Genomic DNA, 24076 nt, shown 5'->3' with positions numbered 1-24076 from the left:
GACCTAACTCGCCACCGAAATGAAAAGACGACACTAATGACTAAAAGACTGAAGAGTAAGCAGCTAAAGTTCACTGGTGAATACAAATCTTCTCCTAAAGCAAAATTGCTCTGCTCCCAATGTATGGGTCTTCATAGCTCAGCTGGTAAGGTATAGCTGAAAGCAGAGGTCACGGGTTCAAACCCGATGAAGCCCTGAAATCCTTTTTAGGGGCTTAATTTGTAATTGCTTAAATTGCGATTACAACTGCGATGATCACATCTTCATTTCACAAATCGTCTCCACATTATACTAAAATATGCAGAAGATAAAAACACGATTAATTCCTTTTGCAAAGCCACACAAAGGTGCTTCCAACCGACTGACTCGATTTAAAAAAGTTATGTCTCAATACCAAGATATACGCAACGTCTACCGATATATTTTTGTACGAAACTACTATTAAATGTAAGAGAAACAGCGTAGAATGAAAAGTCTTTTTTTTTTAGGTAGAAAACACCAATAAGGTAAAAATACACCAGAAAGAAATGACAGGCGAAGGAGAAATAGTATGGAGACATGAAGTTAGCTCAATCATGCTTGGTGTAAAAGAACATAGCCGAACTCGAGCTTACCTTCATAAGAGTACGAGCAAAAAGACACACAGACGGATGATAATGCCTGGACAGCTTGTTCAGTTCCCACAGACACGAGTTCTCGGCACCGCTAAACAAGGGATTTCTCTGATGGGACTTGTACGTTTGGTTTCTTTGAGCACCACAGAGGTTGGTCCCAGTCGCTGGGTCTTTGGGTCTGCCAACACGGTGCGCCTGAGATTCACCACCATGGGTTGACTGGTCCTGACGAGTATTGTAATTGTTGTTTTCCTCGTCCGAGGATATGTCAACGAAATGTTCTTCGTCGTCGTCTTCCTAGACGCCATGGAAAATTTTAAGTTCAGTCTCATAAGCTGCCGATATTTGCAATTAACGAGAAGAGAATCCAATACTTGACGCACAGCGGACTATTTTCGATAAAATTCAAAGTGTTTGCAAATTGACATGAAACAATGTTTTAAGCGTGGGAAATTTATTAATCAAAAACTACAAGTAATGACTTTACGGAGACATAAAATCGGAGAATTAAAATCTGCTATTTAAACCACCGCTACAGTGAGGAATTCTTTTCTTTCATTTATTATAGGTCATCGGTTATTTGCCGGTTGGAAGGTCCGTATAGTGAAAGACTGTGCCGAAGGCAGCATTTTCAAGCCCGAGGTCACAGTTCCTCACTAAACGGAACGACCATAACCGGTAAATAACTTGTTTATCTTTTTCCTCCCTTTTTCAAACCACTTTCATAATTGTTGACCTTTTCCACACACACATCGCGCGCGCGTTACTGTAACCGAGGGCAGAGAGAGGAAAGTCCGGACCGTGCTAAGCACCAATCAGATTACAGGATTCGTTACCGAAAGAGAAAACTTGGAAAACAAATCGATATCTCTTTCGTTTGAGGCATTGTTCGGTGATTTATTTCATATGTACATTTTATTACAAGATTTTCCCGGTGTATTCTGCAAAGTTCGATTTACTAGAGACAATTCTTAAAAGTTCAATAACGTAAAATGACAAGTGACGTAAAATCAAAATATCGATAAATATGGTAATCGAAGTTACGACTGACTAACTACAATAGGGCTCTAAAACTCAAAAGTCAAATTGCCAGTTTACGAATAGCCATCCCGGCAAAAGGTTATTCTAAATTTCCAAAAAAATAAAATAAAATTCCACAAAGTTAACGCTTAAAATTACATATCCACGAACACTGAATGATCTCACTCTAAAACAATAGATTCGGTTGGAAAAACAAAACTATAACAAACCCGGTAGGGGCAACTTCTACAATCCGTTTTAACCTCGTTTTTTACCCAACAGTCTGAGCTGAAAAATTCTTTGAGATTCAAACTGAGAAAAATATTTTATACATATCTACCAACACACTCAGTCTTGGTTTGAAGTATCATTTCGTCCAACCGTCGTAGAAGTACCGGAAGAGTTGACGATTACAATTGTCCAATCAAAAATGGCACGGAACTCCGAGCACGTCACGTCAGCTTGCCGACATCTATCGTTACTAAGCAACCACCGAGGGCTCAAACAACTACGACTAAGACAGGTTCTTTTAGGTTAAACCTGTGTTTTTTTCTTTCTACGGTTCTTTTGGCTCAGTTTCATTCCTTTCACTGCCTACACTCGCTGTGGGTTTATGTTCGCTCAGGTTTGTCAACCAAGTGTTCTGCCAGACATAAGCTGTTATCTGCGACCTTATCACCTCTTTGGAGTTTCTCTCTGGGTGGAACAGAATGTTGAATACTTTAGGCGCAAACATACACCCGAGCAAGCCAAACGAGTCCACTAGAGTAGTGGTACAGGCGATAACCGAGACGTACCAGCCCTCCTGCACTGAGAACTCCACTGAATAATAACATAATGCTGACAACAGAATGATGTACAGAGAGAACGCGATGAACCGCGCCTCGTTGAAGTTATCTGGCAGTTTCCGGACTTTAAAGGCGTAAAACGACGAAAGCAGCGAAAGCAGCAGAACGTATGAGCAAACCATGAAATACAGCGCTTTTCCGACTGAAGATCCATACGGTTTACAGGTGTAAAAGATGTACTCAGTTGGTTGGATTTTTTCGTTTCGAAAGGGTGGATCAGAAGCGAACCAGGCGATCAGTAACACAACATCCACGCTGTTGACGAGAGCAACTAAGGCCACTTGGTACTTGACTTTAGAAATGTAACTTTGCCAGGGTATTCTGGAGGCGTCGACTTGAAACAAGACAAATATACGCACGGATTTTAACCACAGAATTGACACGAACGTGGGGTAAATGACATAACGGCTAAACTGTGTAACGCGACAAATAAAATCAGTCGGTTCTGCCAAGCTCAACAGTGCTAGAGTGAAACTGAGGAAGATTGTGAGCAGAAGGACGAAACTCAGCTGCCTGTTTGAAGCTTTCACAATGGCCGTCTCGCGGTACTTCAGAAATACTAGTAACGCGACAGTGGTCACGCAATATCCTACAACTGTCACACAAGACAGCAACACACCAGCCGTGTCCTCTAAACGCAGGTTCTTCACCGGAAGGGTGACGCATTTCGTTTTGGCATCGTTCGATTTCTGTTTAGGAGGACACGCAGTGCAGTTGGTGGACCCAGGTTCCTCGCTGACTGTGTCTCCCGGGCACTTGACGCACTTCCAACAACAAGGCGCAATTACTTCCTGCCGAGTTCCGGGGAGACAAACCTCGCTACAAACTGAAGACGGAACTTCTGTAAAAACACTGCCGTTTGCCCACTTGATCGCGGAATCGTTTAATCGCAACCTTTGCTGTTCCTTGCTGTTCCAAGATCCCACTATAAATTTGTTTTTCTCGCCCGCTCCGTGCACTTGGATGTTCACTATCTCGAACGACGATTCTTTTGGATCTCCGTGATCGTCAAATTCCACAACACCAGTGAGACCTCTAAAGCTGACATTTTTCAAGTATGACAAAAGGTCGACCTCTCCAGTCTTAAATGGTTTTGCCGGTGGGCACTCTCCCCCTTGAAGTTTTTCTTCTGATTCACGGCACCTGATGCTCCTGTCCAAAGCATACGCGGCCGCATAGAGCGCGTCTATGAGGTAGACGAGATAAGGATCGAACAGTTCTTTGGCCTCGATGCGTGACAACGGAACATCGAAACATTTCGGATCTGTTTCATAGATACTTTGAACGGAGCAATTCCTAAATTGTTTCCAGTACTCAGCCCACCACGGATTCCTGCCGAAACGAGTTTTATTCGGGGTTAGAGAAGCTAAGTGTTTATCAAACCTTTCGTCCCTGCGATTGTGCGGTTGAACACCGAGGGCGCCATCAAGTAGACTAAAGTACGGGCCAAGCAGCTCGCTTCGCTCTGTGCTCGTTGCGTCGCCCAGAATCCAAGTTCGCCGTGATAACTTTTGTCTGTGAGCTTCTGCAAAGAACTGTTTGGCATATCCGCCGAAAACCCACACGACGATCACTTTGGCATTGCTCTGCTGTTTAATCCGAGAGACAATCTGCGCCATGTTCTGGGCTGCGCGAAGCCGTGGAATAAACTCGGAGAAAGCGATGCAGAAGGTTTTCCGCTTGTAGGATTCATTCTGTATCGCCGACACACCAAACCGTCCGTAGGAGTCATCCAGAGCTACGGTGCCAACATAGGTCCACTTGAAGTGCTCGAACAGATCCGCTTGCACCCGGGCTTGTTGCCGATCAGGAGGTACCGTTCTGAGAAAGTATCGAAATTGCGCCGAGCTTAGCTCATCGCTGGTAGCAGCGAAACTTATAATGGGAATCTTCGCCACGCTTAGAAGGCTTCCAATCTGGACGGCACTGGCTGAGTCGTAAGGTCCAATGATCAGTTTAACGGGGGTGGAATTCTTGCTCGAGCAACAGCAGGAAGTTGTTTCGTTATCGACGCGGAAATTGCTGCTTGAGCACGAATGATACAAATCTGTGTCTCGCACAAACTCGTAAGTCTCTTTGACGGCGATAGAGATGGTCTCGCAGTAGTCGCGGATATCAAAGCCGAGTGTAATGTTAGGAAGGAGGGACGCATCGTTGTTGATTTGTTCGATCACGAAGATCATAGCTTCTGTGTGACCCAGACCGACGGGAAAAAAGTCTCCGCATTTATCCTGAGGGTCCTTGTAGTGCAACACGTTCAGTCCACCGAGAATGATGTCTCCTGACTGAAAAGCCCTCTTGAATCCTTTAAGGGAACTGACTTGTTGAATACAAAGACACCAAGCAACAAATCTTGCAAACATCGTGAGACGTCAAACCACCGGGCGCGGGTCAAGCGATTTGAAACTTTATACGCACGGCTAAATAGGTGTAACTCGTCTCGTGTCACGTAAATAAACAGTCAAGTGCGGACTGGAATGATGATAAAAAGTCTCGCAGACCGGAAATTCAACTTGAAAAACCCACGTTCATATCAATTTTCGAGGGAGCCACTTGTACTAAGCTTTCAAACTGAACGCGAGAACAAACTACGGGACTTTAACCATTTCAGTTTCCCTAGTTTACATTGTCAATTTTTGTTATTGACAGCCATCAGTTTTTATTTTCAATGCCAGTTCTGAGAATTTGGAGCTAAGTCACGACAGTAATATCACTTACAAATAACTGATGATTATCTTTATTCTCGTCACCTGTTTACTTGATAATGTGTTGGTATTGTAATGAGAAAATGCAATTTGATCGCTACAGCAAACGAAAGGTTTTAACACAAGACAGAGCGCAATTTCCTATTAATGCCAACAGCTATGTATGTGGCGTAGTGCAAAGAGATTAAAAAACTGAAACAAACGTCTGGGTGTATAAGCATTAGCGTATTGCTTAAAGCAAACTTGTTTGAGGTTGGTAAAAACGAAATCGCACGGGAACAAATAAGTGACTTTTACTTTTGTTATAAATATAAAAAGATGCAAATAAGATGAACAAAAAACTTTGCTGGCCAGCTTTTGTTCAAAGGCAAAAGAAACCTCTAAACGAGTTCAAAATTGAAAATCTTCAAGGTCTGATTAAAGGGGTCCTGCGAAAGGAAAGAAAGTAAAGCTAGTCTGATTGCTTTTACTTACCTCTGGCTGCTGTGTCAGACTCTTGATTCCTGGTTTAACTTTTGTCAGCTATTACCATGGAATAATAAATAAATAAATAAATAAATAAATAAATAACTAGATAAACAAATAAAAACTTAAGATAACGGGGGGGGGGAACAAGACTTACAAATTAAAAGAGCAGTAGAACTAGAGGAGCAAATGAACTTGTTAGAAGGTAGCTACAAATTGTGGGGAAACTTTTTCAGTTTGTACATGTAGTCTAGTTAAGAAGACTTTACTCCCCCCTCCCCAAAAAAAATTCCCTCTCCACCCCCCTCCCTCCACCACCCCCTCGACCTCAGGGAAACTTACACGTTCTGAGAGAATTTAAATATGCCATCCACGAAAACGAAAGAGAGACGCGAAACAGGATTTACAAGGAAATGCCTTGACATTCTCTAAGTTGAAACTCAGACCATTTCGCTGATATGTTTACCTCGGATATCATAAATAGTGTTCCACCGATGAACGCAGGTTGTTGGAAACTGCAAACTTGTAAGATGCGTTTAACAAACGCCTAAAAACAACAAACATATGCACTTGTAAACAAAATCTGCATCAAAGAAATAAAAGAAGCCAAAAAATGAATGGAGAAAAACGTTTTGAATTGTATTGAAAATTAGTATAAATCTACTAGCGTTCTTTCACGAATGCCGCTCTCTGATTCGCCTCGCTACTCACTATCTATTCTGTTTTAGTATAAATCTACTAGCGTTCTATTACGAATGCCGTTCGCTGATTGGCTACGCTACTCACTGTCTATTCTGCTGTAGATAGTGAGTAGCGTAGCAGTGTGCGCTTGATAACGAACTGGCAGCCGCTTCTTTACGTTTTCGAAGTATCTGTAAAAAGGATTTAGATAAAGTTTTAAACGACTAGTAGATTTATACTAAAACAATTAGATTATTCGCTCTCGATTTCTACGTGTGATAGTTGACTCGAGCTACGCCCTTGTCAACTATCACGCCATAGAAATCTCGAGCTCATAATCTAATTGTTAATTACTAATTACATGTAGACAGCACTTTTTGAAAGGAATTCCTGGTCGCAATAATGCAAGCGAGGGGCTTTAAAGTTTATCTATACAGCAATCCATTTTTATCTGTCTTAGAATCGTTCATCATTTTCCCACTTCTTCAAAGTCACACCATCAGTGTCGAGTTTCCTATCACCTTAATGTACTTTTAAGTTTCTCAAAATACGTTGTATCTCGGAAGTCAACTGTAACAACTCTGGCGAAGCAAAGTACAGTTAAAACGTGGAGACAAACTACTAACGATACCACAGGTTTATTGCTTACCTTAACCCGATGAAGAGACGGGTCACTTTTTAACGACTTGTATAAAACGTTCAGGAAAACTGCCTGAAATGAAAGAGGGTGAAAAAGATGCCTCAAACTATTTGAAGCCACTTCTAGACTACGAGTAGTCCCTCTTTCGCTTAGTCCGTCGTGCGTGACCCGAAAGAAAACCGCGAGAAAAGTTCGCGCGGCCATTTTTTTCTCGCCGTTTTCTTTCACGTCACGCTCGACGGACTAAGCGAAGACTGACTACTCGTAGTCAAGTCACTTGTTGTTGTCCTCTTTCATTATTTGGCACGAAACACTTTTATCAACTTGCTGAGAGACGCGTTGTTTGATGACCCAAGTGTATAAGAAAACAGTCAAAACTAGTCTAGAGTCGAGAAATAAATGGAAACAAAAAGAAAAGCTCGCAAACGGTTGCAAGTACAGGAAATGTTACATGTTGAAACACCCCTGGATTTTCCATGGCTAAGAACATCACATCTTTAATCTGATTGGTTACTCAGCAAATAACTCGAGTGTTCTGAACCAACCATATTGCGCTCGCCTTACAGTGCGCAGTACAACAGATTGGTTTTGATTTGGTACAAGCTATTTTCCTGGCTAAAAAGCTTTCTCTTGACTGGCTAGTTTTCAGAAGAGTACTTTCGGTGAATTTTCCTACGTAAACGGTTTAATATATATATCTGAAACGCAGAACCAAAAGCTCAAAATGAGAAGAAGTGAGTCGAGTCGCTCTTAGAAATTCCACAACTGAATGTTGACAAGCTCTCCCACAGTTCTTGTTCTTGCATTAGTTTGCTACAGAGTTACGTCGGATTACCTTACATCTGTAAATAAACCTCTAAAATGTATTTTTGATATCTAGAGCTATTACAAACATTCTCTTTCCGTAACGTCGAGAACTCTGCACGTGCACATCGGCCTACTCACTGCTACAAGAGTACATTCCGCAGGTCGACCACCAAGTGTCCCTAGTACTGAAATGCTGGTTATGCATTACAATTTGTATCCATGACTCTCATAGACTAGACATACAGAACTCACCTGTTTCGAGGACGTTTTCAAGCTTGGATCAAGCAGTTTGGCGTAAAGCGCCTGATAAAATCGATCTGACACAGACTGCCTGAGGAAAGGAAAAACAAGCTTAAGTTTCAAACCACAGTTTCGTTTTTACACAACAAACAATGTTATCTATTGATGTACATTCTAAACATCAATACCTTGATTCCATGACTTGAAACAGTAGCATGAGAGCCTAGAGATAAACCAAAGGGAAAGCTGTTTGCAAGAAATGGTTTTGGCGTTCACAGAGAAAACAAAGAGACTTGCTGATTCTAAAGCTAATATATATTTTCTGTCTATGATGATTACAGATTGCCATAAAAATTATAGATACATATATTTTTATGTTAGTGTTCGCTTTCGAGCATTTGCTGGCACACCAAGGCATGCAGTATCCTGTAGTTGATTATTTGCTTTATTCTCGTCACCACTCCGCTTGACAATGTATCGATACTGTAAGGAGAAATAACACGTTGATAACAAATGTGCCTTGGGAAAGAATATTGGAGAAGAGAGGGCTGAATTACCTCTCTTGCCCCAAAGTTCACTCCTCAAATTTTCCAGTTGGTTTAAAGAGCGGATCAGTGATGGCATGAACTAGTTTGTACACGGACGTTAATTTTTTGCTATGAGAAATTTTTCATCGAGCGAGCGCGCGATGCGAGGGCGCGAGATTGAGAGCGAGCACGGAGCCCGAGAGCAGCTGCGAAGCGGGGTGACCCCCTTGCGTTCAGGCTTTTGCAAATCCCCATGTGGTTATACATACTTTCTTGCGATCTCGACGAACTCAAGACAAAATGGAGAGCCGGTGGACAGGCTAGGCATGAACCTACCTGTACACTTGTATTGAAGGTTCCAATATGTACAGTACGAAACAGCGTGTTGATTTGATTATTGTACTGCTCATCTTCCTCTAAAAACAAATAAACAAATGGCAGATAACTTGATTACGGTAATACCCTATCTTATTAAGTCATCGACTATAGACGGCGTAGGAACTTGATGGTTAGTGTGTTGGAGTCCTGACAAGGAGTCTACATGTCGGTTCCAGCTCTCTCAGGGGTCCCTGACATTTCCAATGATCCTCTCTCCATCTCGGGCGCATGAGTACCAGTAATTAAACTTTGAGTGAACTGCACAAGAGGTTAGTCAGTTCATGCCACAGTAACTAGAGTTTACTATAGGCAATAATAAGCCGCCTGATTTCCTTAGGTCTCTAGGTTTTTATCGTAAAGTCTGCATACGAGTTAAGTAGCCCATCAGGCTGGCGCTTATCCCTGGTTTCTGTAGCATGAAGCGACTAGGAGTATTTCTACTCCCCCCTGGATGGGATGCTAGTCCATCACAGAGTTACCCCTCAGCATTAAATTTAATGGTACGTCTGTTAATACACCTGGGTGGAGAGAGGCACTGTGCAAGAAAAGTGTCTTGCCCAAGAAGACAACACAATGTCTCTGGCCAGGGCATGAACCCAGACCTCTCGAACAGGAGGCAAGCACACAAATCATGAGGCCACCACGTGTCCACTCCAAGATTACACTGAACATTTGTAATAATTACTGTTAACTTGCAAAATTTTCTTTTAGTGTTCCATACCTTTAGCATAAGGAAAAGCTCTGTTGACTCCCGTCAGGAGAGCACTCAACATTTTGGCCTCCATGTCGCCCTTTTTTAAGAATGCCTATTGACCCAAACAGAGAGGTTCAAAGTCGCAAAATGCCATACATCGTCACTTGAGATGTCAAAAAAATCATCTTAAACTTGACAAAACAAGCTACAACCTTAAATAAAATAAGTTTAAAAAAAAGCCTTTGTGCCGGTATAAAATGGTTCAAGATCTCTTACTTTCACTCTGGGATGATGAAATGGACAAACTTGCAAGCCTTGGATTGAGCTAAACTGAAATTAACTTGTCAATATCACAAATGCTAATTTTATGAACTTACACCAAAGAAGGAAAAATAGATAGAAATAAGTCTGGTGGCTAGTTCACTATCTTGTTTAGTGAGGATCAACTGGTTTAGAAAACAGACAGCAAAATATCTGCAAAAAAAGAAAAAATTAATACAATCATGAAACTTCCATTACTATTACAAGCCTGTTCCTAGACTGATCACAGCCTCTCTATTTTTAATGCACACAAAAGGAAAAGCAATTGAAGTGAGCGTGAGCAGAAAGAATGAGGGGGTGAGAGCAGTGAGGGAAGCAATTTGAGCTGGTGTCCAGTTCTCTCGCAATTCAATCCTTGTATTCAACGATCAAATAAAAATTTGAGAAAATAGAGGGCTGTGAACAGTCAAGCTAGGCTCGATTTCCACCGCTTTCTCGAGTCCGGTCCGCTTTCCTCCCCGAGAAGAGACGGCTGGACGCGTGAGCGGCAAAGTATGTCTGTGACGTAACTTCATAATGTAATTCTTGCGGCGCTTCAGGTGGCCGAAAATGTCATCTGATGACAATCATAGGCAGGCCCATATGACGCCTAGGGCTCGTAAAATTTGTGGCGTTTTCACCACTTCTTTTAACTTTGGCCCTCCAACCTATTTTGTTTCACATTATCGTTGCGGAAGGGCATTTTATGCTGTGTTCTATAGAAGAGTTTTTCTTTACAAAAAAAAAAAAAGTAGAGCAGAGCTGTTTGACTATGCTGTAGCAACTGTCATGTCAAAGGTCACACATATGTTGGTGTGCATGATGTTGACACCATGTTTATGTTTTGCTAGTTCGGTTTGCTTTGGCTCATTTAAAAATTTAATTTTGTCTGGCTTCGCCAGAGACTGGTGTTGCTTCTCTTCAAGAAGACTAAGGTACACATCAATTTGACTGAGTGTTTTGTTTCTTGAAATCGATGTTTGCGTTTATTCCTTCTTTTGTTTACTTTGTTCGTTATCTCATACATACCACATGATTCAAATATAGATTCTAACGCTTAAGTCTGTTGACTATTTTGCGTGTTGTATATGCCACTATGGTTTAGATCAGGCACGATTTCATCAGTTGACGGTATTTGGTTAAATATCCCACTAATGCGCTCGCACTTCATATCGCACAACTCCTTTGCTACTACGAGAAAGCTAATTTATATAGCCTGCTCGACTCAGGCAGGCAGATTTCTTATTGGTTGAAATTAACAACGCCAAGTCCACGAGTCCAGCCGTGAGTTCGGAGGAGGAGCGCGGGCTCTTTTCTCGAACAGCGGCTGGTAATCGAGCCTACAGTCAAGCCTGTTCCTGTTTGAGACTGTTACTACTGAAAGAATACCAGTCTTCTGTCCTTTCTATCTGGATCTTGCTGTGTTCAATCCATAATAACAAGTGGCCAGCACGTAAGGCTGACATTCCCCCACTTGGTTGATATGCGAAGACTTTGGAAGGCCAAATTTATCCTAAATGTAGACGTCACAAATAAATGATTGAGCTTCCATGTAGATCTGGCCCCAATTGTTCGAAGGCTGGATAATGCTATCCACTGGATAAATTGCTATCCAGGGGATAAAAGTTGACAAAACTTGTAAACCACGCTATACACTGGATAGTGATTTATCCGGTGGATAACGCAACCCATCTTTCGAACAACCCACGCCTGTATGTTACATGTATATCCTTTCACTTACTGGGCCTTGATGGCGATGTTGGGTCTATAGAGGAGTTTCTCAATCTCCTTGGTGACTACAAGCTTCATGTTTGGGTGTTTAGTGACTAGAGAAGGAAAAAAATACATATATACAATGTAAAAAGGTGCATGTACATGTACCATATACATGTACACACTAGTACCCAACAAACTCTGACTTACCTAGCAAGTCTTTTTTTTCAAATAACACTTTCTGAAAGTATACGCTAAGTGACTTTCACTTAAACAGTCACACAGAGAAAGTTGCAAGACAGTCCAGGTTCAAGCCCTGGCCAGGGCTACTGCATTGTGTTCTTGGGTAAAATACTCTACTCTCACCTGTAGTGCATCTTTCAATCCACCCAGCTGTACATGTATAAATTGGTACCGGTAAATTTAATCCTGGGGCTATTCCCTGTGATGGACTAGCATCCCATTCAGTGGAAAAGGGAAGTAATTCTAGTTGCTCTATGCTTTAAAAACTGAGAAAAGTTTTGCTGTTACGGACCAATCGGCCACACAGAGAATACCTTTTGTTTACACCAGATCATAGTCATCATCCATCCAGAGAATATCTCTGGGCTCAGTTCATGCAGTAGCTTTCATTTAGAGCGGTTTTCAATTGAGTGTCAAAAGTAATCAGACAATTACTTTGGTTTTGGTTTTGGTTTTACTTTGGTTTGAGATTGGCTGAGTAGTCTAATATTGGTAAGTAATTGGTTTGGTTTTGATTTTACGACACTCAATTGAAAAGCACTCTATGAATAGTAATACTAGGATTTTATGCACAGATCTAAAAGCCAAAAACTTGACGTTTGACTGTGAGAGAGTCTGATCTCCTGGGATCCTTACCTAAACTTCTTGTCAGATAAACAGCTTTTGATGCCACTTTTCTGTCTGGATCTCCTATCTTGTTGACAAGAAGACTCAAAAGAATCTAGAACAACAAAATTAATGGCATCAAAACTTAGTTAACACTTTGGGTACAATGTACTCCACTGCAGTCGCAAACCCATACCTTCCATGTAGTTTATGTAGCTATTTCCTGTTGTCCTAGACAATCCAATCAATCCAAATTTGCCTGATTACCACAAAGTCCCAGCTGCGGGAATCACTTTTCCCATCCCTGACCCCCCACAGACACCACATGTACAATGATCAGATACGTGCCACTCCAGTAGATTAAATATTTTTCCCAGATTGTACACATCATACAGTATAAAGGTAAAGTCTGCATATGAGCCAAGTGGCTCATCAGGCCACAGCTCACCCTGATTTCAGTAGCATGAAGCAGCTAGTCCTGAATATTTCTACTCCCCGCTGGATGGGATGCTAGTCCATCGCAGGGTTACCCCCAACATTAAATTCGCCAGTACCTATTTATACACCTGGGTGGAGAGAGGCACTATGAGAGTAAAGTGTCTTGCCCACGGGACACAACACAATATCCCCAGCCAGGGTTTGAACCAGGACCGCTCGATCCGGAGTCAAGCACACTAACCATGAGGCCACTGTGCCTCCCATATAAACCAAGGTGAAAGCCTTGGTACTGTAAACAGTTTACCTTTGTGTTTAACAGCTAACTGATTAACTTTAAATAAATTGAATGCTCATTTAACACTTTTAACTCACTTGTTCCTGTTCTGGCTTCTCCGACAATAAATCATATATTGTTCCTGTAAAAATATTAATCAATTGCAGTGACAAGCTTCTTATAGAGCTATTTGAATGCATTAAACAGTTAGCTTACACAATATAATTATGTACTTATTAATACATTTAGCAGCAAATGAAAAAATTTCAAACATTTAAAAGTCAGTCTACTGAGCTAGTTCCATATCACACCTACCTAACATTTTACTTCTAATGTTAACCAAAGTGTCTTGAAGAAGTTTCTGCAAATTAAACACAAGTTAGAGAACTTATATATATTAAATTAACAATACATGTCACAACATAAATTTTAAAAAGTAGCAATTCAGTACACCACATTACCTTGTAAACTACAGTGTATGTAAAAAAATAAACATGTATACACATATGTAAATGTATATTAGTTAAGTACTGTTATTAGATGGCCATAATTTTATAATAATGTTCATTCTGAGAATGCTACTTCAGTACATGTACATCAAGGAAAGTAATTCAAACCCATACAAAACTAGACAGTTAAGGTCATTCCCCAGTATTGCATTGCGCATCCCTACTGCACATAATTTCACACGTGACCAATGTGCACGCATTAAAAAATGGCAGCTTTTTCTTTATGGCTGGACCTGGCCATAGTGGTACATCGTCATTTTCTTGCAAAGTATGGTGCGTATGGTGACCTATCATTTTTTTCTATTGTTTTGAATTGAGTAATACATATAAGTTTCTCTGTGTAAAATAAATATGGACCAATTCTCAGTGTAGAACAAAAAACAATCGTCGGAAACGTAAATTTAGCAAGCAATCATGACTACAATCATGGTGCTATTATAGGATCTATTGGGTATAAACAAGGTGCTGCTACAGTTGGTCCTTAACAAACATGGGGACCCCTCATTTTTATTTCAAAATTTAGGTTTCTATTAATACAAACAATCAATAGGCAAAGTTTCACAAAAATCTCAGTGCAGGTTCTATTTCAGTGGAATGAGTTCAAGCTACAGGATGAACATTATCAAATTATAACATTTGATATTTAATAACAATATGATTGCAAAGTCATGGCAAACTGCTTTATTACCTCCAAAACTTCAATGAACTCTTTGTATCTTTGTTTCAGTAACTCCTCAAAGTGCCACAGAATAAGCCGTCTGTCACGTTCAACCCAGCCACCACCTTTATGAACAACTTCTACCAGTGAAGTCAAAGGATTCTGTTTGTTTGAATGTATTAGAACAAATTTAAGGCTGATTTACACATTGTCAACAAAAAAAAATGGCATGGCTTAGAAAAAATGGTTCACATACCCAAAAAAACCAGTACAACACGGAAAAATTTTGTTGTGTAAACGATATTTCCTCAGCCTTGCTAAGCCCAAAATTTAACTTTATTGTCTTGTGCTTTGACTACCTATCCATTAGGTCAATCTGACCTCTCACCTCACCTATCTTCTTCACGCTCTGTTGCGCATAAGGTGGCAGGTCAATCTGAGCATGGTAAAAAATATTTTTTGGGCTCAGCTAAGATGAGAAAATCATTTACAAAACAGGCTGAGGAACTTTTCTTGGTATGCATCATTTATACTGGAAACATGCAAAAACTTTTTGTTGTGTAAACCAGGCTTAAGTTAGATATTTATGTACATATAACGTGTACAGTGATTAAACTGAAAGTAGCCAATCACATACAGTCAGCTTTTCTGTCTCTTACAACTTTTATGTTATTAAACAAAGGCAAAGCATATTTTAAAGAACCTCACAAATTCAGACCTGGACAAACTTTCTCAGCTTGCGATTATTTGGCAGCAACAACGTCATCCAAAGCTCTTTCAACATGTCTGTGAGTTTTAAAAGAAACAGACTCATTATAAGCACAATCATCAATGAGCAGGTGGACATTGAAAAACATAGTCTCAAACATGTATGATCTACATTGTTTAAGTTGTATCAAAATATTTTTCATAAGTCAAAGCTCTATGGTCAAGTTCATAATCTGATTGCTAAAGAAGGTGCCTTATAGCTTTCTCATGATCAACAGTTGGTCATACAGCACACAGCCTGGTTTGGTTGTTATTGCTGTTGTTGTTGTTGTTGTATTGATATCTTTGTCTTGTTGTTTTGAGGAGAAAAAAACAACTTATCATAATTTGTTGTTAATAATTTATTTGTAATACTTAACAAGAGACGTTGGACAACTTACCAACGGCTATAATGCTCTCTCTTCTTCCCTTCTTTTTGGCCATGCTAATTAAAATGTCCAAGGTTTTCAGCCGATGTACAGCAGACTCCTGCAGATGGGTCATTTAATGATTTACAACCAAAAGTCTTAACTTACAACTATTTTTTATGTCAATGGAGAGGTAAAACATTATTGAGATTGACTTTTTACAGAGTTGTCACAAAGTCTTGCTGTACGTTATGCAGCTGTTTAGTCATGCCCATTGTTTTCTAAAAAATCAGATGATTAGCTTAGAAATTCTGTATCGAAGCCAGCTGAGATCATTAACTAGACGGTGGTTTCATAAGCTATTTCAACTTGGACCAACCCTGCCTGTATTCAGATGGTTACAAAATTAATTTTAAAAAAAGCTTAGAACTGTCACATTTTTTTCGTCAAATTCAGGGCAATTACAACATAATTTTATTCTTTTTTTTACTCACCTGTATTTGAACAGTAAGAGCAGCTACTTTGTCATTCAGTGTTCCTGAACTTACAACAGATTTCAACCACTGTGAATCTGATGACTTCTCTTTTGCCTTCACTAAGAATGAAAAAGCATAACTTTGATAATAACTGTGGTAAATGTAGACATAAATCCATTGCACTTGTAAGGTCCATGGATTAGCACTGTGTAAAAGTTGGTTGGGTACAGCATTTGCTGTGGCTAAACAGTCCCAAAGAGATTCCCTAATGAAGTGAAAATTATGAAGTCAAATTTTAAACTCCTAGAGCCTTAGATTACACAAAATTTGTAAATATCCTGTTACTGTTTCATAATTTAAGCAGCTGCCTTTTAACCTCTGTGGGAAATTGCCACTGGGTATCACTTGACTAGCAGAAATTAATCACTGCCAAAGGTTATCAGGCTGGCAATGCATCACTTGGTAGATTTAACCCTCATGCACTACACCAGTCAACTTTTTGATAAGACTTACTTTTATCATAGATGTTGACTTCATTCTCCAGAAGATCAGCTGCTTCTTTACAGAGCTTGGCAATATCTGCTTGACTAGGGGAGGAGTAGTTAATTTTCTCTTCCATTACCTACAGAGTAAAATGTATTTAACATTTAATGGAAAGTTTATGTCACAAAAATTATCAGTGATTAAAAAAAAAAGAAAGCTACATCAGCATGGAAGAGCAAGCAGTCATATACTTGTACATGTATGGAAAATACTCACATGATTGTGTTCAATTACTATAATTTAAAATTGTGTATTAATTATTAAACAATGGGTGACTACGGCGACTCACACAAGTGGTCATATCTTGGATTTAATCATTACTAGAAATCAGTGTAAACTTATAGACAATGTTATGGTTCATGACCCTTTGATTTCTTTTTTTTTTTTTTTTTTTTTATTATTATTATTAATTATCTATTTTTTACAGCACGCATACTTACATTATTAATTACAAATAACTACGTATAAAACTACAACAATACAGCTACTTACACTAATTACAACTTGCTCTAATTACAATGCTTGACGAAACAACAGTATTATTTAAACCGCTTACGTTACACTACTTTTTAATCGCGGACAATTACTACAAACTTTTACTATGGTTACTAGAACTAGTGAAAACTGCAAAAAAAAAAAAAAAAAAAAAAATGACAAAAAAGCGACGATTTACAGTATATTTAGCTATATTTACAGTTTAACTTGCACCTTTGCTCTGCTAGTTTCTATTTCTATTTTGCTTTTAAGGATAGCCAAGAAAGCGTCTAAGAAATAATCTTCCTCATTTTTTGAAGTGGTGTAAATATAATATTTTGCAATTATTGTACAGAGGTTTAAACCGAGACACAGAGGCACGGTGTCTGTGATGCCGTAAAGTATTTGTGCTTCAGAGAGCGTGATTACAGTATTGTTTTTTCTGTACCACCAATCAGTAAACTCTGTCCAAAACAGCTGGACGTTGGGGCAAGTGACCCTTTGATTTCTGATCATTACGCTATTTTTATGCATTTATTATTGCACAAACCACAATTTCCAACAAGAACTATTCACCACCGGAAGCTGCATTCGATTGATTATGCTGAATTCAATGACACTATCATGAATTCGTCCTTGTTTGACGAATCACAGCGTGATTTGGATTCGTTAGTTGATTCCTATCATCGGGTCTTGAAGTCCACCCTTGATGTTTATGCCCCCGAAAGGACCCGTGAGGTAGTTCTTCGTCCTTGTGCGCCTTGGTATTCAACTGACATTAGTGTTCAAAAGAACATAAGGAGGAAGCTCGAACGTAACTGGCAACGTACAAGATTACCTGCAGATAGAGAACGGTATGTGTTTCAGAACAGTGTTGTTAATGACATGATTGCCTCCGCGAAGCACACATTTTATTCATCAGTGATCCAGGAAAACTCAGGGAACTCTGGACTTCTTTTTAAGACAATAGAGAAGCTTCTGCACTCCAATCCAGTCCAGTGTTATCCATCTGGGCCTAATAACTGTTCTCTGTCCGAATCATTCGTTGAATATTTTAGTGACAAAATTGTTAAAATCCGCAATGATCTTGACAAAGTTGATGGAACTCTGAATGACGGTCAAGTTACTTCATGCAATGCTGAGTCTGAAAGCTGTCTAGCTGGTCAGCTGCTAAGTGAATTTAAACTGGTCACTGAGGAGGTCGTATCTGGTTTTGTGAATCACCTGTCTTCAAAGTCCTGTACACTTGATCCAATTCCAACCTCAGTGTTCAAAGGGTGCCGTCATTATCTGCTTCCAATGATCACTCGTATAGTTAACTTGTCTCTTACAAGTGGCCAAGTACCTGATAGATTCAAGGTTGCCATGTTGAAGCCGTTGTTGAAAAAGAGTGGAGCTGATCATGAACTATTTTCGAACTTTCGTCCTGTCTCGAATTTATATTTTCTATCCAAAGTTACGGAGAAAGCAGTTGCAGCACAATTAATGGACCACCTTAATGATAATGAAGGCTTATTAGAAGAATTTCAGTCGGCATATAAATCTCATCACAGTACAGAGACTGCGCTTGTGAGAGTTCAAAATGATATTTTGAAGGCTATTGACAATAACAGATCGGTTATATTACTATTGCTCAATTTATCGGCTGCGTTTGATAGTGTCGATCATTCAATTTTGTTATCTAGACTACAGAATCGCTTTGGTATTAGGAACACTGCTCTTAATTGGTTTCATTCGTATCTTCACTCACGCGAACAGTTTGTTTCTGTCAATGGAATTGAATCGTCAAAGAAGAATTTACCCTACGGGGTACCACAGGGTTCTGTACTGGGACCCTTGTTGTATTCCCTTTATACAAGTCCGCTGGGTGACATAGCCAGAAAGCATAGCATACCGTTTCATCTCTATGCAGATGACACACAGTTGTACTTGTCATTTACGTCCAATTGCCCTAATCATCTATCAAGCTCAAAGATGGCAGTAGAATTATGTGTTAAGGACATTGGGGACTGGATGCTGCGCAACAAACTTAAGTTAAATCGGGATAAGACTGAACTTTTGGTTATTAGTTCTAAATATCGTCCACGACCACCCCTCGACTATATACGAGTTGGTGATGAAGTAATCAAGTCTAGTAAACAGGCCAGGAATTTAGGAGTTGCATTCGATCAATGTTTGGATTTCAAAGAACACGTTAAAATAACTTGCAAGAGCGCATTTTTCCGCATTCGTAGTATAGCTAAAATTAGGCAATACCTATCCCAGAGTACTACTGAGACCATTGTTCACGCTTACATAACATCGCGTTTGGACTATTGTAACGCCCTACTGTACGATCTCCCAAAGTATCTGATTAATAGACTTCAGCTTGTACAGAACTCAGCAGCTCACCTTGTTACCTTGACTAGAAGGCAGGAACACATCACACCAATACTAAGGAGCTTACATTGGTTGCCAGTTCATTTTAGGATTATTTTCAAAATATTGTTGTTAACTTACAAAGCTCTGAATGGACTGGCCCCTGATTACATTAGAGACCTACTGCGATTTAACATTTCTGGTCGGACACTACGATCTTCAAACAACAGGTTGCTTGATGAGCCTAGAGCAAATCTTAAAACGTATGGTGAAAGGGCTTTTTCCGTGGCGGCACCAAGGCTCTGGAATAAACTACCCCTCCAGATCAGACTTTCATCATCAGAGGCAGTTTTTAAGGCTAATCTTAAGACTTATCTTTTTAAGCGTGCATTTGATTTGTAGTTTTTACTTTTTATTTGTAGCCTAATTGTATTATATAGCGTATTTAATTCTTAGGATTTTAACTTTTAGGATTTAGGATTTTAGGTTTTTAAAGAATTAGGATTTTAATTTTAAAGTATTGTAAAGCGCCATGGACAATTAGTGGAAAATGGCGCTATATAAATGTATATTTATTTATTTATTTATTTATTTAAAATTCAATTCACCTTCTTTTATAAGCTTCTCAGACTGACTAAGAAAAATGAAAATTGCCTGTAGCGTGTTCATGAAATGTGCTGTTGAAAATATAAGTCAGCAACCCACAACAATGTCAGTTTTTTTCCTTTGTTTATGATATTAGATGAAGACTGTCATGAGACATGATACAAGTTGTTCATCATTAAGTGCTAAGCAAGACCATCAGCAGAGTGTGCGCAATTGAATGACAGAAGGATTCATGAGTTTGTGCATGTAAATCTGGTCCTGACAGAATTTCTCTTGTTAAATTAAGCTATCTGAAAGAACCCTCAGCTTAAAACATCATTTTGACCGGGATAAACTGTACAAGATTAATAAAAATGTTCAACCTGTTTTACTTTTAATTACTACAGGTATCAGTGCTCACCAAATCATACCAGAGCCCACCAGGCTTAATTAGCAGCTTTTGGTACGGTCCTCCTTTTCTTTCTGGTAAGACTTGGGGTTCCGGCGTAGTTGTAACAACTCCTGTTGACTCCACTCCTTTTTCAGCACCTTGTGATTTCAGTTTCTTTCCTTTCTTCCCTTTCTTTCCTTTTTCTGATTGACCACCCTCTTGAACGTCTTCATGTTTAGGCAAACTGTCTTTGATGTTCCCTGCTTTAGCGGCACTCTCACTGTCACAGACAATCAAAATTAATGTATTTAGACATTTACTTTGTCATGAATAATAGACAGTTAATAAACTCCAAGCCAATTGACGTTATTGCAGGGTACATGTAGGTACTTTAAAGGAAGCAGAAGGGGAGAGCAGCTATCCCCTCTGTAGTAATGAGGTCACCATGGCAGCCCAGTCCAGGGTGCATTCAGTGTAAGTTACACCAAAGATCTTCACCGAGCGTGGCTTTCAAAAATGTGGCGGCGAATTGGCGTATAGCAGTGTGTACATGTACATTTATATTTCCTGGTGCTGGCTTATAGACGCTGAACTACATGTATGTAAGGTGACTCTGCGTGATAATCATAGGCCTCTTAACTTCTCTTTATCACCCATATTGAATACTGTATCCCGGCCAAAAACAGGCATCTCAAATGATCCATTTGAGTCCATATTTTCCCACCTGACTTGAATTGGGGTGGCAGTTTTACAGCATTCTATGGTCATGGAATTTAAAAAGCCTCAGTGGCATATCTTCGGTGTGGAAGTCTTGCAGAATGCACCGTGAAGCCCAGACTCATGTCACATGTAGCACTGTAAAAAGACAGTGTCTGAAAAATATACTTACCTAAGTGGGACGGGCTAGGGCAAACCAAACAAGGAAGAGCATTGCTCCTGGAACTCCTCTTTAAAACTGTTTAATTACGTACCTGTATTTCATTTCTTTGCCTTTAAAGCTAATTTTGTCCAGACCAAGTTCCTTGATATATGACATTATCTGTTTTGCGGGCAAAAGGTTGACAGTTAAACTTGATGCTGCACTGATTCGAGCACATGATTTTGTGAGTATAAAGACGTTACATCAATGTGAAAAGTTCCATGACCGAGTTTAAATCAGCAAGTGCAAGGTTTGCACTGTTTAAATTTACACTTTGTTGAAAATATAAATAAATAATGTAAGTTTATTGACCATTCTTTTACCTCTTTTTCTTTTATATTTTCTGACGCATCCTCCTCATTGGAAACAAAATCGCCCGATATATCCACATCCTTCATCATTTCAAAGTCATCCTGAAAGTGAAACGTGAAATTTAGGTCATCAAAAGACAGACTGATAATGCAATAATGAAATTAAGTTCAATACATCGCACCTTACGAACCACAGAAGAGAAATGACACATACCTTGTCTCCTCCGACCGCGAGAACATCCTCCAGTGTTAAATCACGGGCATTTTGTTTCGTTTTTCTACTTGCGAGCTTAGCACGTTTGTCCGCCATATTGAAACTGCTGCACGTGTCTCGATCTAGAGGTTGTGTAAATAATCACGAAACGTGACTTCTGCAAATGTGCAAGCGGTTCAAGTAGGTCATTGTATTCCAACATGGCGGACAACACAGATACTGGTATCTTTGAAGCTAGCCAAGCATATTCAAATGTTTCGGATTATTTTAAAGATCCGCATCAGTGGACTTATCGATGCGAAGGATCCTGGACTGTGGTGGTATCGCTGACCAAACTGAGAACAGTCTTGCGTTTACGAAAGCACGAGAGAAAAAACTCTTCGGCTTTGAAACTGAAAGATCAAACGCAGTATGAACAAGAAATGTTACGCAATCTAGATTTTGCCAAGAGTGTTATGTTACCGCTGATGGGAGGCCGCTACGTTCATTTAGGGAAGGCAATTTTTGTTCCAGAAGACTTCGCGTCAGCCATGAATGGAATATGCCGAGGCTGTCGACCAGAACAAAGACTTGACAAAGAGATCAATGAGGGTTGTCACTCCGGGGTGCTCATGCCAGATTTGTGTTTCCTTCCGTCGCTTCCACAAGCTGACTCGACTGAAGAAAATTATAATTACGGGATGAAAACGATGAATCCAACTTTCTCTGTCGAGATAAAGCCAAAATGCGGCTTTCTTCCCACTTCACCTTTCATCGACTCGACAAGAGTGGCAAAGTACACTGTCTGCTCTTATTGTATGCTTCAGAAAACGAAAGTTAAAGAAGGAAAGTATAATAGAGAAAGCAGTTATTGCCCCTTGGATTTATTCTCAGGAGAACCAAGAAGAGTCATGTACGCCTTGGAATGTCTAGTATCTGATCCTCAAAACAACTTGCGTGTTTTTTGTGATGGCAGTGGAATATTCTCTGAGGAGTTAGTACAAAGAGCAATTCAGGAAGGGAGAGCGTGTTGTGCTGAGAACTATTTTGAGGTTACTCTACAAGAAATGAAGGTCTTTACAGATTGTGTGACTGGACTAGGTCACAAGTGTGGAGATGGCATGACCACAGAGTGTCATAAGTGTGGGGATGGTGTGACCACAGAGGGTCACAAACAGGAAGATGGTGTGATTAAAGAGAGTGACATTCATGTTGATGGCGTGACCAGAGAAGTTCAAAAGTGTTGCTGTGCGGGTCCCTTTACACAGAAACTCCTGGGAATTTTGCTTGGAATTCTAATAAGTGACTCAAAAACAAGCCAAATACATGAAAATAAAGTCGGCATGTCATCAAATGCTACAGTGTGTAACAAAAGCAAGTATCTTGACTGCAACAATGGTATTCAAAGTCAGTTGAACTGTTTGCAGTTTGGAAACGGAGGAGTTCTACAACAGCTTTTGTCAGTACAAAAATTAGACAACATTGATGTGGAGGGGATTTATCCACTTTACAGGAATGTTATCAATCACTTTGAGCGTAACCCTGGACTAAGAAGCAGCCTTGGTGTTGATGGGCCTTACACTTTACCCCTCTGGAAAACAGTAGCCTCTTCCCTTGGAAGGGATAACTCGAAAACCCCAGACAACATTCAGATGTTGAATGCTGATCTGAATGATCCGAAAAACTTATATGATGCTGTTGTGAGAATCTGCAAATTTGCTGTTGCAAGTACTGCAAAGGACTTCTCTGTAATGTTAGCTTTTCAGAAAACTTCAAAGAAGGAGACAAGATTACCAACTGTTAAAATGGCTTGTGGTGATAAGTATCACTACAACATTGATCTTGTTGACTTGGACCCTAAAGAATTCGACAGGGTGAGAAAGTACTACAAGGATACCATAAAAACTGTCAAGATATTTCTTGAACAATAATAATCTGGTTCATTTTTTTAGACACTATATTGTGCATGGATGGCCTCTTACGTGTAAATCTTTCTACTTTGAAGGGTATAGATTTTAAGACATTTTTTCTTTCTTTTATAGCATATAAAAACTTGATCTTTAGACCTGGTATGAGATGTCCAACATTCACTACTGTACATGTAGGCCAGTGCAGGATACACTGTGTTGCATTATTTTTCTTAATCAATTTCAGTTGGTGGGAAAGTCTGCCAGAAAGATGACCACTTAATTCTTTTGCAATCTACTTGGAATTTTTTTCTGCATAGGAGGTTGGTTTTTTTTTTTATTTCAGGTTTCGAGTCACTCGGAGGAGTGTATTTTTAATGTTGCAAGGTTATTAAATAAATACTCTTTTCTAAATACTAGTTTTTTAATGAGGCAAACTGTTCA

At 39.7% G+C, this 24076-nt stretch overlaps 3 protein-coding genes across 3 annotated transcripts in view; 1 reads left to right on the top strand and 2 right to left on the bottom strand.

Annotated features, from left to right (window-relative positions):
• The window catches only part of LOC145484206 (CCAAT/enhancer-binding protein zeta-like), a 28923-nt gene extending 7049 nt beyond the window's left edge, over positions 1 to 21874 (bottom strand). The window contains exons 1-22 of the mRNA XM_081462843.1: positions 21747 to 21874; positions 21545 to 21634; positions 21274 to 21341; positions 20333 to 20582; positions 16465 to 16573; positions 15970 to 16070; positions 15509 to 15596; positions 15079 to 15146; positions 14391 to 14522; positions 13509 to 13554; positions 13292 to 13335; positions 12512 to 12596; positions 11661 to 11745; positions 9997 to 10093; positions 9647 to 9731; positions 8884 to 8963; positions 8209 to 8243; positions 8033 to 8111; positions 6983 to 7045; positions 6119 to 6199; positions 5662 to 5709; positions 615 to 911 (exon numbers count right to left, since the gene is read on the bottom strand). Of these exons, the coding sequence (XP_081318969.1) occupies positions 615 to 911; positions 5662 to 5709; positions 6119 to 6199; positions 6983 to 7045; positions 8033 to 8111; positions 8209 to 8243; positions 8884 to 8963; positions 9647 to 9731; positions 9997 to 10093; positions 11661 to 11745; positions 12512 to 12596; positions 13292 to 13335; positions 13509 to 13554; positions 14391 to 14522; positions 15079 to 15146; positions 15509 to 15596; positions 15970 to 16070; positions 16465 to 16573; positions 20333 to 20582; positions 21274 to 21341; positions 21545 to 21634; positions 21747 to 21842 (2127 nt within the window). The 5' untranslated portion in view covers positions 21843 to 21874. The remainder of the gene's footprint in view (positions 1 to 614; positions 912 to 5661; positions 5710 to 6118; positions 6200 to 6982; positions 7046 to 8032; positions 8112 to 8208; positions 8244 to 8883; positions 8964 to 9646; positions 9732 to 9996; positions 10094 to 11660; positions 11746 to 12511; positions 12597 to 13291; positions 13336 to 13508; positions 13555 to 14390; positions 14523 to 15078; positions 15147 to 15508; positions 15597 to 15969; positions 16071 to 16464; positions 16574 to 20332; positions 20583 to 21273; positions 21342 to 21544; positions 21635 to 21746) is intronic.
• Positions 902 to 5230, bottom strand: LOC145484211 (extracellular calcium-sensing receptor-like). Its single transcript, XM_081462847.1, has one exon. The coding sequence runs from the start codon at positions 4843 to 4845 to the stop codon at positions 2191 to 2193; it is 2655 nt and encodes an 884-aa protein (XP_081318973.1). The 5' UTR covers positions 4846 to 5230; the 3' UTR covers positions 902 to 2190.
• LOC145484222 (inositol-pentakisphosphate 2-kinase-like) lies at positions 21862 to 24046 on the top strand. Its single transcript, XM_081462858.1, has one exon. The coding sequence runs from the start codon at positions 21947 to 21949 to the stop codon at positions 23654 to 23656; it is 1710 nt and encodes a 569-aa protein (XP_081318984.1). The 5' UTR covers positions 21862 to 21946; the 3' UTR covers positions 23657 to 24046.
• Positions 24047 to 24076: the final 30 nt, after the last annotated feature.

Source organism: Orbicella franksi, chromosome 4, assembly GCF_964199315.1.
Source record: "Orbicella franksi chromosome 4, jaOrbFran1.1, whole genome shotgun sequence".
Lineage (NCBI taxonomy): Eukaryota > Metazoa > Cnidaria > Anthozoa > Scleractinia > Merulinidae > Orbicella > Orbicella franksi.
This window is presented reverse-complemented; position numbering and strand designations above follow the sequence as displayed.

Coding starts and splice junctions, on each gene's coding strand:
- LOC145484222 (XM_081462858.1), top strand. CDS start 21,947: ATGGCGGACAACACAGATACTGGTATCTTTGAAGCTAGCCAAGCATAT.
- LOC145484211 (XM_081462847.1), bottom strand. CDS start 4,845: ATGTTTGCAAGATTTGTTGCTTGGTGTCTTTGTATTCAACAAGTCAGT.